We start from the raw sequence: 15,100 nt of genomic DNA on the forward strand, positions 1-15,100 counted from the left end.
CGGAGAGTGCATGGAGAGCAAAATAAAACGCTCTCCATGCACGGAGAACTCCGTCATTGAATACTGCCCAGTGCTAGAAAGAGTCATATGTGACAAATGAAATATTACTAAAAAGATAACTGGATGGGTCACAATAAGCAACCAACATTTATTTCATAGATCGATAAAATATAATTAAATCCTTAAAAATTATAATATTGTCACTTATATTATCTGTATGTATTCAGGTGGCTAATTTTGGTATATGAAAATGGTAAAAAGTATTTATGGAAATAAATTAAATAAAATAGCAAAATGGTACAATGGGACAGATGGGTGCAGTGCTTGCTTCAATTACATTCACAATTCATGATATTATTATTAATGAACTTCCTATAAGTATTGGCATAATGAAAAGATAATCAATATAGGTCCAGTATGAAGCAGGATAAATATTACCAGAGAGGTGGAAAGATGTCCTTAGCATTAACAATTCAAGCAAATGATACAGGGCAGGTAGGAATATCCCCAAGTTAACAGATGCACAGCAATAATCTGGTCCAAAACAGGAGTTTGGCGGGGTAAGTTAAAAACAGGCTTGATGTTATTTGCTGGGTATATGTAGCCTACAGCTTCAGAAAAGTGACACAAGGGACATTGTTGCCCTTGTTTAAGGTTTTAATTACATCAATGGATGAAATATATATAAATGTTCTTTATATGTAAGCCATCCAATATTCTATTTCTGAATTATATTATTATTATTATTATTATTATTATTATTACTACATTAATGGATGATATACAGTGGGGCAAAAAACTATTGGACAGCCACCAACTGTGCAAATTGGCCCACTTAAAAAGATGAGAGAGGTCTGTCATTTTGATCATAGGTACACTTCAACTGTGAGAGACAGAATGTGGGAAAAACAGGAAATCACATTGTATGATTTTTTAAACAATTTATTTGTATATTCTTGCGGAAAATAAATATTTGGACACCTACCAACCAGCAAGATTTCTGTCTCTCATGGACCTGTTATGCTCCTTTCAGACCGCACTAAAAAAATGGTATTTTGCCGATTTTTAACCGTTTTAAAATGGTAATATGTGCGGTCTGAAAGGTGCAGATTAATTTTACCCTTTCCAAAAAAAAACACGTTTTTTGGAAGCGGTAAAAAAGCTTGGTCCTGCCCGTTTCAGACCCGTTTTTTTTTGTTTCTGAACGGGTCTGAAATGGTATTTAGGACCAAGCCAATAGTGGTCCGCTCTGTTCATATCTAATAAGCGGACCACTATTGGTCCCCCCCTACTTGGGGTCCCTGCAGTGTATGTTAGATTAGTGGTGGGGTCCCTACAGCGGATGGGAACTAGTAGTATTAGTACCCGCGATCATTCCCTTCCTGCGCTGCGCTGCCCAGGTAGGAGAGGGGTGGACACATAGCGGTGCTCTTCCACACACCTACAGGTGCACACACAGCCCAGGTGAGAACAGCACCAGAAGCACGGTGCTCTACAGTGAGGAGCAGCTCAGTCTCAGACCCCGAGCACAGCAGGAGTCTGAGAGCCAGGCTCAGAGCTTCCTGAGTCTCCCCCCTTCCTAGTGTGTGTATCCAATGTGCAGCACTGCCTCCTGCAGACACACCTTCTTCTGTTCACACATTTGAGGTATATGGGGTGCATCAGGCAATGGGTAGGCCGGGGGACCGTTCTTAGACCACTGGCTTTGACCCTGTATTTAAAAACGTTTCCAAAAATGGGTCTGCTAGGTACACTGAAACGAGATTATGTTAAAAAATTGCATTTAAACGGTAATATACCATTTAAGAGATGCGGTGTGAAAGGGGTATTACCTGGCAGACCCGTTTTTGGAAACTTTTTCAAATACAGGGTCAAAGCCAGTTATGTAGTCTGAAAGCAGAAGTACTTCTACTTTAGGAAGCTCTATTATCCTCCACTCATTACCTGTATTAATGACACCTGTTTGAACTGGTTATCTATGTAAAAGACACCTGTCCATACCCTCAAACAGTCAGACAGCAACATCTTCACCATGGCCAAGACCAGAGAGCTATGGACACCAGGGACAAAATTGTAGAGCTGCACAAGGCTGAGATGAGCTACTCAGCTATATGCAAGCAGATTGGTGAGAAGAGATCAACTGTCGTCACAATTATTAAAAAATGGAAGAAATACAAGATCACTGACAATCTCCCTAGGGCTCCATGCAAGATCTCACCTCATGTGGTATCAAAGATCTTGAGATGGTGGTTAATCAGCCCTGAACTACGACCTGGTCAATGACCTCAAGTAACACTATGTCATTCTCTGGTACCACCACCAGATTTATTTTTCTGTTCCCCGTGGGCAGACCCAGCTGTGGTGAAGGAGTGTTAACCTAAAGCCGGGAGTCAGGAGCCCTGAAACTACTAATTCCACTGCAAAGCTATCTCTCTGTGGTGGACAGGATAAAGTACAGATACCATCTAAAAATAATTGGTAATTATATTCCAAGCCACACTTGCATTGAACTGCTTTATCAATTTAAAAGCCTATTTCTGAACATCAAGCTTCACTAACATCTGTCTGATTGAACTAACTAACTATATTGGTCTATGCAAAAACTATTGCTATCTGCTTGGTCTATGCAAAAACTATTGCTATTTGCTTTGGTGCAATACTAATACCATCTTACCATTCTTATCAGCTATATGCTATTAATTAATCTCAAGCTTCTGCTCGGCTAAAGATACCTTTTGCTAGCTTGTGCTATTAGTGGTCACATTTAACAATTTATACATGTGTATGTTTCTTGTCATGTGTTTTATTTACATTGTTGTTATTTTTAATGTTGTTGGTATGTGTTATTAAAATTAAGATTATGCATTTTTAATTAAATGAATTCACAAAAGCAAGAATATGTTAACCTCCAATAACCCTAACCCATTGGTAACTTAATAAATGTAAAAATTTAAACCTGGGCAACGCCGATTACCTTGGCTAGTATTATATATAAAGATTAACAATTGGCAGATGTGTAGATGTATTAGAAATGAATCCATTCTACAGATAGGATAATATTTGTCATTGTAAGTCTATCGATAAGCTACCAGAAGTAAATGATACACTTGGTATGTGTACAAAACAAATGACAGTAATTATTTTGTTTGGAACACTCAGTGGGAAAACAGTCTAAGACCATTTTTGCCTTTTAGTAATCTTTTATAGCAGTATAGAAATATTTTTTTTACATTAGTGTTACTGCTAAACAGCATGATTTTAGCATTCTAAGAAATAAGTAATTACTTATGAATATATTAAATTAAGTTTTAAAGGTTACATTTAATAGTTACTTATTACACAATATGCTAATTATTAACATTTGTTACAGTATTTCAATAAAGTATATACACAGCTTTAGATGTTAGCTTTGAATAGATAACGGCTGGATTATAAATTTTTCGTGTATGAGGACTTGTTGTGCTTTGCATTTCTTTGCCCATTAATAATTACCGGTTATTTTATATACTGTATAACAATCTTATTATGCACAATAAGTAACACCTACCATACACTTGTTCAAATAATAGTAAATGAATGTACACTGCTCCAAAAAATGAAGGGAACATTTAGAGGGGTATTCAATCTGAGGGTCACGGCAGTCGAGCTTGCTCGACCGCCGTGATCCAGTCCCGTTCTCGGTCAACTCGACCGAGAACATGCAGGCGGGATTCAATGTCCTGCCTGCCGGGGGCCGAGAAGGGGGCGTGGCCACGAGTTGCGGCCGGGAAGAGGCGAGCTGCAGCCGGCAGCTCGTCACTTCCTGGCTGTTCTCGGCAGAACGAGCCCGACAACTAGCGTTGTCGGGCTCGTTCTACCGAGAACCCTGCACAATGCCAACGGGAGATGCTCGCCAGGGATTGAATATCCCCATTAAACAACACAATGCAACTCCAAGTCAATCACATTTCTGTGAAATCACACTTTCCACTTAGGAAGCAACACTGATTGTCAATCAATTTTGCATGCTGTTGTGCAGGTGGAAATTAGGCAATTAGCAAGACACCCCCAATAAAGGAGTTGTTCTGCAGGTGGTGACCACAGACTACTTCTCAGCTCCTATGCTTTCTGGCTGATGTTTTGGCCACTTTTAAAAGCTGGCGGTGCTTTCACTCTAGTGGTAGCATGAGACGGAGTCTACAACCCGCACATCAAAGCGAACTGTGGCAAGAAGGTTTGCGGTGTCTGTCAGCGTAGTGTCCAGAGCATGGAGGCGCTACCAGGAGACAGGCCTGTACATCAGGAGACATGAAAGAGGCCATAGGAGGGCAACAACCCAGGAGCAGTACTGCTACCTCCACCTTTGTGCAAGGAGGAACAGCAGGAGTACTGCCAGAGCCCTGCAAAATGACTTGTGCATGTGTCTACTCAAACAGTCAGAAACAGACTCTATGAGGGTGGTATGAGGGCCCGACATCCACAGGTGGGGGTTGTTCTTACAGAACAAAACAGTGCAGGACTTTTGGCATTTGTCAGAGAACACTGATTGACAAATTCGCCACTGGCGCCCTGTGCTCTTCACAGATGAAAGCAGGTTCACACTGAGCACATGTGACAGATGTGACAGACTCTGGAGATGCCAAGGAGAACTTTCTGCTTCCTGCAACATCCTCCAGCATGACCGGTTTGGCAATGGGTCAGTAATGGTGTGGGGTAACATTTCTTTGGGGGGCCGCACAGCCCTCCATGTGCTCGTCAGAGGTAGCCTGACTGCCATTAGGTACCGAGATGAGATCCTCAGACCCCTTGTGAGAGAATATGCTGATGGGTTGGCCCTGGGTTTCTCCTAATGCAAGACAATTCTAGACCTCATGTGGCTGGAATGTGTCAGCAGTTCCTGCAAGATGAAGGCATTGATGCTATGGACTGGCCCACCCGTTCCTCAGACCTGAATCCAATTGAGCACATGCCTCGCTCCATCCACCAACACCACGTTGCACCACAGACTGTCCAGCAGTTGGCGGATGCTTTAGTCCAGGTCTGGGAGGAGCAGTGGCATGCGGTGGGGTGAGGCAGGTGAGGCACAGCCTTTCCTGTCATACTCACGTATATGCGAGAGTTTTGAACTTATAAAGTATGTCAAAAATACAAATAATATATAAAAAAAGTCTTATTTTTATTATTTTAACAATTTTTATAGTCAAAACTCTGGAGTAAAAAGTCTATGGCAGGTGAGGCAGTGCCTCACCTGGCTATCTTTTCTGTGCATCTCTTATCAAAACTCAGCGAATCTCCAGAAGTGTGTACTGCTGCACATGTTTATAATGCCAGCATGTACCCCTGGGCTCATATATTGTGTGCAAATCTGGCTCTGGAACTTCCCAGGGACTCCTCAGCCATTTACCTCACTGCACGTCCCTGGGAGTTCCCTTTAGGAGACCCTCCGCCACCTCATCAGGAGCATGCCCAGGCAGTGTAGTGCAGGCCACACATACTACTTAGCCTCATTTTGACTTGTTTTAAGGACATTACATCAAAGTTGGATCAGCCTGTAGTGTGTTTTTCCACTTTAATTTTGAGTGTGACTCCAAATCCAGACCTCCTTGGGTTAATAAATTTGATAATTTTTGTGTGGGTTTTGTTGTTAGCACATTCAACATTCAACTATGTAAAGAATAATGTATTTAATAAGAATATTTCATTAATTCAGATGTAGGATGTGTTATGTTAGTGATCCCTTTATTTATTTGAGCAGTGTATAATATCATTAATGTAATAATTCATGGTAAAAACGATAGAAACTAGCAAGAACTGGGTAATGCCGGTAATGTACTACTGAAACAGATCCCTATTGGAAAAGAAACAGACATTTTATACTGCAAATTATTCATCATGATTGTTTGCTTTTGATCAAGCCTCCTACAGATATTGGTGTTTCTCATTAATCATCCCATGTTTGTTTGCACATGGTTGTCTTTGTGTAGGGTGGCATAAAAATAAATGTTACCATATGCACACTTTCTGAGGAACATCTTTCTGATTTGGTGCTTACTTCTATTGCATTACCAATTATAAAAATTGATAAAGCAGTTTGTTACATTTTCTTGTATTGGAATCTTATTGTTGACTTCCCTAAATCTGTTTACCAATGGTAAACACATTTGGGTGACTTCAATCGATTTGGTCATCTTATTTTCATGTAAAACAGACACAAACAGTTGTTACAATTCAATTGTTGTTTAAACACACAAGCATACAATGCATTCTGCATCCAAATATACAGTTTAGCTGAGTAAAATGGCAAAACCCATCAAAAGTCCTGCGTTGGCCATTCAAACTACTGTTAGATTGCCCAAAGTTTGCACACATTTTTTTTCCTAACCGCATGAGGCTACAGGAAAAAATGGCACTAGCAACTGCTTGTAGCATCAGAAATTACGATGATACATCTACTATCAGACCTAGTGATATGGGTTTTATGAACATTTAATAACTATTAAAACACATATACAATAAACAAACGTGAAACTGTTCCTTTAAATGCACAGCACACATTCTCCAAACCTATCATTTTATATCAGTTGTCACATATTAATATGTAATATATATATATATATATATATATATATATATATATATATATATATATATATATATATATATATATATATATTCTGTGAAGTCTTGATCATTGCATGATAGAAGGGTATGAAAATTCAAAAGAGGGAGAATTAGAAAAGGTACCTATATGTGGAAGACTCATGCAGACAGCATCTAACGCTCATTTTTACCACTCTTAGAAGGGAAATGTATGAAAGCTTGCATAGAGATACAGAAAAAAGCATTCAGGTTCAGATTTTACAGGCTGTGATTGAAAAATGACAGGAGCTAGTAGGTTGCTAATTTATCTCTTTATATATAGAACTTGTATTTCCCTCATAGGAATCTGGTCAAATAGATGTAATATGAAATCCATTGGCCAATGAGATACGTTGGTAGTTAAATGTAGAAACTGCTATGGAGAGGGGTTAGCAAGTAACGAAATAGGATTAAAATGAATATTTGACTGATGATGGAATTCCCCAGAGAAAAACATGGAAATCATGCCTATGTATATGTGACTATAGAGTGCCATTTCTCTTTCAAAGTAACATGTACTGTCACATATATTCATATATCTCTAATGTGGACCATACATCTGGCATCTAACTGGGCAATTCCCCATTTTGCCAACGCCAGGGTTAAGTCATAGGCAAATTCAAACATGTTTGAAATCCTCAATTTGCCAATTCAGACCCAAGAATGATGGGAATCCTTGAGTCATGTATTTATAACATGTAGAATTTTGTTGATCTGCAGACAAATCACTAATCATTGGAGTTTAACGCTTGGTGGTATGGCAATCAGATCAACATCAGTAGAATGGCAAAATACTGCTTAAATGGGCATACATAATACATTTGCTGTATATGTATTGTTGGAATAAAAATCTGGTAATGGCTGAGACCAATTGACAATTGACCATTTGCTATAAATTGTTTAAATCAGAGATTTATCCTGTTTAAATCTAAAAGACAGGTTTTGTCTTTTTTTCCAGTGTTTGGGAGCAAATGGCCAACTGTCATTTGCTCTCATCAATTAACAGATTTTTATTCCAACCAGCCAGATCTGGCAGATGATCTGTCAGATAATTGTATAATGTATGGCTAGATTTAGGTGTATGGCCTTACCCTTAGTCTTTGAACTTGAAATCCCTGTTTTTCAGTCATCTTCAAGAAATGAGAGAAATTCACATCATCAAGAAGTAGGTAGACTGGAACTCCTCTTGTTGATGCCTCAACAAGTTCTTTGAAGATATCGATATCAGTAAACATATCCATGACAATGGCAATAACCTGTAATAAAATGCATAATTTAGAAACTTTTTTTTTGTTTTCAGCTTAAATGAAATGGCTCCTGTTTCTTTTATATGCCAAAATAAAAATTATATTTGAACAATTTTCACTTACAAGCTTTTTAACGTGTGTACTTGTTTTCAACAAAAATGTCTGAAAACAATTCAAATTGGTATAAATCTTTTAATTGCGTTGTGTTTTAATAACAGCTACTAAGTTTTGTTCAAAACAGCATGAAACATGTATCTCAGAGCTAAATGAACAACATTTCCAAAATTAACAATATTCATTTAAATGTAAATTCAGTTCACAGCTGGCCCCCAATTGATTTAGAATATCAGTACTGTAATTTCATATTTCATGCATTTGTATTATATTATTACAAACATAGCTGTAATTGTAATGAGTTCATATTACCTGCTTTGGAAATATTTTCAAATAAAGTATTTAGTACAGAACTAAGCTATTCTACAAAACTATAATTCAGTAAAGCAATTAAATTAACTAGTACACATTTGTAATGTTCTCATTAATATCAACAAGTATTTCAGCTCAAACTACATAGCCTGTATTATTCTTTTTCTCATAGCAACATATTTCTTGCACTCTAAAACTCAATCAAGTCTTTTTTACAGAGACGTTTATAATGTCAATGTAAATTACACCCGAGGGCAGGTTAGTTAGGATTCAAGGCATTTTCTGTACCAGTTTGTTTTTGGATTGCAAAAAGCAACAAGAGTGCAAGGAGGAAGACAACACAAAACCTTAACAAATATAAATAACATTTCATTGCACTGATAGCATAGCACCATGATCATGCACTATTTTCAAATATACCAAACTGCTGATGTCTTTAGCCTTGTCCTATTAGAAATGAGTTTAGCTAATGGATGAGAAACTTCTCTATTGACCATTAATGAAGTCATTGGGAAATTTGAGGCAAGAGAATGCTAATGTACATAGGATATCATACCAGATAATAATCAGTAAGTATTAATATTTAACTAGTCATTGTTTTTAGAAGAACATTTTCTATACGTCATACATTGCATGGTACAAAGTGCACAACATCCAGCACAATCCTCGCACTGTAGTACTGAATACTGTAGGCCTTTTGTCCTGCAAGTTCCTGCTAATTTCACAGCCGATGGGGTGTCTACTGAAATGCCAAATGGCTGCTGCTCTAATGAAAAACAAAAAGTTGCACCATTGGTCACACCACTGAACGTCTTAACAATCCTATGGCTACTCAGAATGTCTGATGGTATTTGGCCACCAGTTTAAATGGAATGAAATCTTTCAATGCAGTACCTGACACCAACACAAATGTTTGAATTTAGTGCATAGCAGATAAATGTGACTGAAATAATGTTCAATGGGATGTCACATTTTAGTGCTGAAATGTGTGACTTTTCAAGGATTTCAGATAGTCACCCCCGGGACGGGGGACGGGGGTCTTGTAAGCTGAAATGTTGGTAACGGCAGCTGGATGTGCTCGAACAGAGCTACATTTAAATAACTTCAATGGGCACCTTCTAGTGGCTGCTGGCAAAAAATCATTTGACTACAGCCCAACGAACACAATAATCTGGTCATGTATATTTCATTTCAGTAACTTAGTTGCTGGCACCAGGAATACTTGCCATGAGACTCCATTGACAGATTAGGAGTGGAATGATTCAGTCTGACCTCTATTATGCTGCTACAGTCATGAGATGGAGGGAATGAGTTAAGAAATGAGAGACCTGATGAGAAGTAAGTTCAATATAACTGCAAGATGTGTAAACAGATTGGCTGGACCAGTTTGTGGGATGTATTAATTCTAATGAATATTCTACAAGAACATTGTACACTTGATTTCTATTTTTTATTTTTTTATTTTTTTTTACAACCAACAAAAATGTGTTGCATCACAAACAGATGCAAATTCAAATGGGTATAGGCCTAATTCAGATCTGATCGCAGGACAAATGTGTTCTCAAAAGGGGAAAAACCATGTGCACTGCAGTTGGGGCAGATGTAACATGTACAGAGAGAGTTAGATTTGGGTGGGATGTGTTCAAACTGAAATCTAAATTGCAGTGTAAGAATAAAGCAGCCAGTATTTACCCTGCACAGAAGCAAAATAACTCATCAAATCCCATAGTTCAATCAGTCAGCCCATCCCAACACAAGGCAAAGACATTGACAAAAACTAATTCCGGTTACAAGAAAATAAATAAAGTAGAAGGTAATAGTGCACCCAGGGCTGCAGAGAGCAGGTACAGTTTCCCTGGGCCTGGGTTGGGACACACACACACACACTTTTTTTTTATTTAGTGGCTGAGTGCTCTGTGTCTGCTGCCTCCCTGCATGCATGAGATCCAACTCTGGAAGTCAGCATGTAACCCCTGACAGAGCATGTACTGGAACTCCATTTCAACAAGCATGTTAACCCCTGGCAAAGCATGTTACCCATGGCAGAGCAGGTTAACCCCATGTCAATGGGCACGTTAACCCCTGGCAGAGCATGTAACCCCATGGCAGTGCAGGTTAACCCCATGGCAATGGGCATGTTAACCCCTGAAAGAGCATGTAACTCCATGGTAACAAGCATGTTAACCCCTGGCAGAGTATGTTAACCCCTGGCATCAAGAATGAAACCCATAGCAACGAGCATAGAGTGTAAGCTTGCGAGCAGGGCCCTCCTACCTCCATGTCGGTTTGTAACTACCCAGTTTGTTTAATCACTGTTGTTTCCAATTGTAAAGCGCAACTGAATATGCTGTATGTGGCATAAAATATGTGGTATATGTAATAGGCATTACAGTGTGTTGCATAATATGTAATGAGCATTATGGTGCATGGAATGACATGTAATGGTCATTATGGCATGTGGTAAAATATGTAAGATATTAAGGTGTATGACATAATATGTACTGGGCACTACGGTGTGTGGCATAATGTGTACTGGGCACTACGGTGTGTGGCATAATGGGCTTAATGGCATGCAGTATAATATGTAATGGGTGTGTGACATGTGTAATTATGGCATGCAGTATAATATGTAATGGGTGTGTGACATGTGTAATAGGAATTACGGTTTCAATTTTTGACCCTGTATACGCCTCGGAAGCAGCGGTATAACAGCAGGTCCACAGAACACGTAATGGCTTGAGAGAGGCAGCGCAGGCAGAGTGTGCGGGGAGCTCTGTCCGTGGGGGCACCGGGAAATTACCAGGGCCCTGGATTTCTCTTGGTGGCCCTGAGTGCACCAGCCAATCAGCATATAACTGTCATTTTTCAAACCTTCTACTTTCTCACTACTTTATCTCTTCACCATGCTAAATACATCTGCTCTGTGGTGTAAGTAGAGATTTTTTCTTAGTGGTACTGAAAAAATGGGAGTGGTCACATGTCCTTAGGGTGTGTGGCTTCATGGCAATAGGGGCATTTCGACATTGTGCCTATTATGCATTGTGCTGCACACTATAATTCCAATTACACATTATGCCACACACCTTAATGCCCATTACACATTATACTACACACCCTAATGACCACTAAATATTAGGCTTCACAGTAAAGCTTCTAAGTACTCGCTGCTACAAGTTTCATGGCAAAAGATGCAGCTTTCTGCATCTTCTCCTGATGGTACTAGTGTACAGGGTAACACTAAACATGCAGTGGCATAATTATACATCCCCCATGGCGTTTTAGTGCTGCTTACACACATAGTTCCCCGTTAAGTGCTGCTTACATGCAAAATTGCCCCCTGCAGTGCTGATTATACATAATACCCACTGTAGTGTTGCTTCATAATGCCCTCTGTAGTGCCGCTACATAATATCCCCTAAAGAGCTGCTACATACTGTCCCTGTAGTGCCACTGCTTAATGCATTGTAGTGCAGCTACATAATGCCCCCTGTAGTGCCTTTGCTTAATGCCCCCTGTAGTGCCTCTGATTAATGCCTCCTGTAGTGCCACTATGTAATGCCCCCTGTAGTGCACTTAATAATGCCCAGATAGTGCCACTGAATATTGCCCCCCTGTAGTGCCTCTGGTTAATGCACCCAGCAGTGCAGCCTCACCCCTGTAGTCCCAGGCCGGCCTCCTCCTCTGCTGCTGTGAGTATGAGAGTGGAGAGTAGCACTGCAGGCTTTCGACTCCCTTCCGGTACCACAGCCGCTGTCATTGCAAGAATGAGAGCAAACCGCATTGCTGCAGCCTCACCATTCCGGTGACTCTTGGCTATTTTAAATATGGCAGGCCTCATGAGCCAATCTGCAGCCAATTACTGTGGATGCTGGGAGTGTGAGCTATTATTGGCTCAGGAGCCTGCCACATTTGAAATGGCTGCGGGCTTTCGGAGGGGTAGAGGTAGCCTACAGCACTGCACTTTGCTCACATACTCACCTACTCCTCTCAGTGGCAGAAGTGGGTGCCAGAGTGGGGAAACACAGAAGAAGAAATCAACATAAGAATTTTTTTGGTATCCAGCCACTTGAACTGACCTTACAACAGGGCCCTATAGTCACATAGAGGTATCTTTTTCCCTCCATGGTTTTCATACACTCCCCATATAGGCCCTTATGCTGTTTGAGTCGGACGGCTCCGTGTGCGGACGGACGGCCGATGTTTGGTGTTTGCACATGTGCGAACGCCTCGCATGTCCGAACACGGAGTGAGGTCAGTGCAGAAAACAATCGTACAGAACCATCCGAGCAGGGGGTGGAGAGGGACGTGAAGGGCTGTTTGGGCTCATTACAATATGCGTACGCCCCGTGTTTGGGGGGGGGGGGGCGGACAACTGACATAGCCGGATGTCAGCTGCCCGCCCCTATCCCTGCTTTCATAGGGAAAAATGTCTGAGTGGTCTGGAGCACTCGGTGCTGCCTGACCGCTCGGTCCATCATTCGATGGTCGGCGACCATCGGAGGATGGGGTAGGATCCCACAGATTGAGGAGGTGTTCACATGAAACATCCACTCGCGGTCCGTACACTCTGTGTCTTACCACATTCGGTGTGAGCAATCTGTACGGTAGGCGGGGCTAAGAACAATCGGTTCCTGTCCGAAATACGCATCCATCCAAATCAACTAGAATAAGGGCCATAGTTAGGATCTGCAGAAGGTGCCCTATGTTCAACAAGAGGTTTCTTTATGGTCCACTCCCAAATAAATGGAAGGTCAGGGTATTCCAAAAAGTGTATTCCATAAATCACCAAACATTAAAAAATGTTTAAAAAACATGAAAAGACTAAGTTTTGCATCTGGGTCCTGGAACAACTAGCACCACGGCTCACCCGGGATAAGGAGCAGTCAGTCTCCTGAGATGGCACCACAGTACCAGGACACCAGAAAGCAAGGAAGCAAACCTCCAGACCACCAACGCATTTCAGGCACTTTAAGCCCTTTTTCAAGGTGTGAAGCTTTGGTGGATAGTTCAGGTATTTATACCTGTAATGATCTTGGGTAATATTAAAACCCGCACTGGCATGTTTCGTTTATACAGTAAAAACAACTTCGATTTACAATTATACAATACTAAAACCTATTCTAACAGCACAATCCTAACTCTAATTCCAATAATTCATTCTAAAATGCATACCAAACTGATAAAATATATATATTTAAGCAAAACAATGTCTACTTTTTCCATTACAGTAGGAGCAAGTTTCATCTTTGCTCCTTTGGACATGGCTAGAAGGGACAGCAAACTCGATCAGGGATGGGTTTGGGTGGGGTAATGGGGGTGTTGGGGAATTAATGGTGATGTGTACAGAGGGTGAAATGCTGTGTGCCCCACACCGTGGTTATTGTTTCACTACTGTATGTGTTGTGTTTTTAAAATGAAGACATCAATGCAAATGTCGCAGTTCGCAAAATTTTATTCTAAGACAGTACTGTGGTGTCGGGTATCGGTAAGTGATCCTGGGACTGGGCCTCTTGTCTCACAAGAGGGCCACCATAGTGTCAGTCTTTGGGGACATAGAAGAAGGGAATCCTTCACGAGACCCTTTATCATAGGATCCTCACCTGGATCCTATGTTCCCCTGGTGATTTGATGGGGGCCTAGTTTTTATAGGGGCGTGAATTCAGTCTCTTAGAATTGTCGACAAATATCCAACAATTGTTGGTAAAGTCTGATCTGAATAAGGGCCAGTATCGTCATGCCCCAGTTTTTGGAAATGGTCCATGTACATGTTTCAAATGATTGCAGACTGTCACTCACTTGATTTTATGATCTGAATCTGCATTGTATCTGACATCACAGGCAACACTCAAGGGAGGACAGTCAATTTCAACTGCTGCCACTACCCTCCTGGTATTGCCATTTGCACCCCCACTCTGGACCTCCTCCGATGGCCCAATTTAATCTGCAGCCATCTTTGAGAGAGGACGCTTGAATCGAGTGTTTGGGCCTGCCAGCTTTATACTTCCTCCAGCAGTTTTACAACAGGACATCATACTGATAGAGGACTCTGGTACCCACCTGGGGGTCCACTTCATTCTACACATCAGTGAGGCAGCCAAAAGTCATCTATGGTAAAGTGCACTTACCTCTATTCATCTGACATTTTCTCACTCCAATAACGGATGTTCCATAAAAATGATTCCTGAGACTGTGGCATTTATATTTTATATTTTATTTCCTACTCCTTAGTGGGGTTTTATATATATATATATATGTTTATTTCAATTTACACTTGTTTTTCATTTAATAGTAGCGCAGCTATTTTTTCTGTTTTCCTTCCTATCTATGCACTTGTCAGGCAGGTATGCTTTGAATGATGTGTAAATGAATTTGCATGGTGGAAACAAGTGGCAGAGAAATGTACTGTAGTTTAATATATCACATTTCACAATGTTGATCACACATCTGCTCATGCAGTTCAATAGCATTCCATATTAACTTATTCGTTTATAGTAAGTAACATACCTAATTACTCCCACACATGTGCCTTTTAATCATTATCAATTACTATGAACGTCCATTGTAGGGTTGTTATATGTGTGGATTTGTATGTAGGACATTCATATGTATGTCATATGGATTTCTAACAGCATGTTTTAATAGTAACACTTTTCTAACACTACTGTGCATTAGAGTTTGGGGCTCTGTGATAGGCACAGCAGGGCAGCCATGCCTACACTCATATTTTCTGTGCATGTGTGGGGCGGTGCATGGCAGAGCAGATTGCCATTTCTTTTTGGACATTGCAACAACCTATTGTATTATGACTG

At 40.4% G+C, this 15,100-nt stretch overlaps 1 protein-coding gene across 1 annotated transcript in view; it reads right to left on the reverse strand.

Moving 5' to 3' along the window:
• SACK1B (scaffolding CK1 anchoring protein B) overlaps positions 1 to 15,100 on the reverse strand; it is a 95,932-nt gene that overhangs the window by 11,366 nt on the left and 69,466 nt on the right. Inside the window, exon 3 of the mRNA XM_083174714.1 lies at positions 7,710 to 7,874. Coding sequence (XP_083030840.1) covers positions 7,710 to 7,874 — 165 coding nt within the window. The remainder of the gene's footprint in view (positions 1 to 7,709; positions 7,875 to 15,100) is intronic.

The sequence above is a fragment of the Crinia signifera genome, chromosome 3 (genome assembly GCF_055691185.1).
Source record: "Crinia signifera chromosome 3, ASM5569118v1, whole genome shotgun sequence".
Taxonomy (NCBI): Eukaryota; Metazoa; Chordata; class Amphibia; order Anura; family Myobatrachidae; genus Crinia; species Crinia signifera.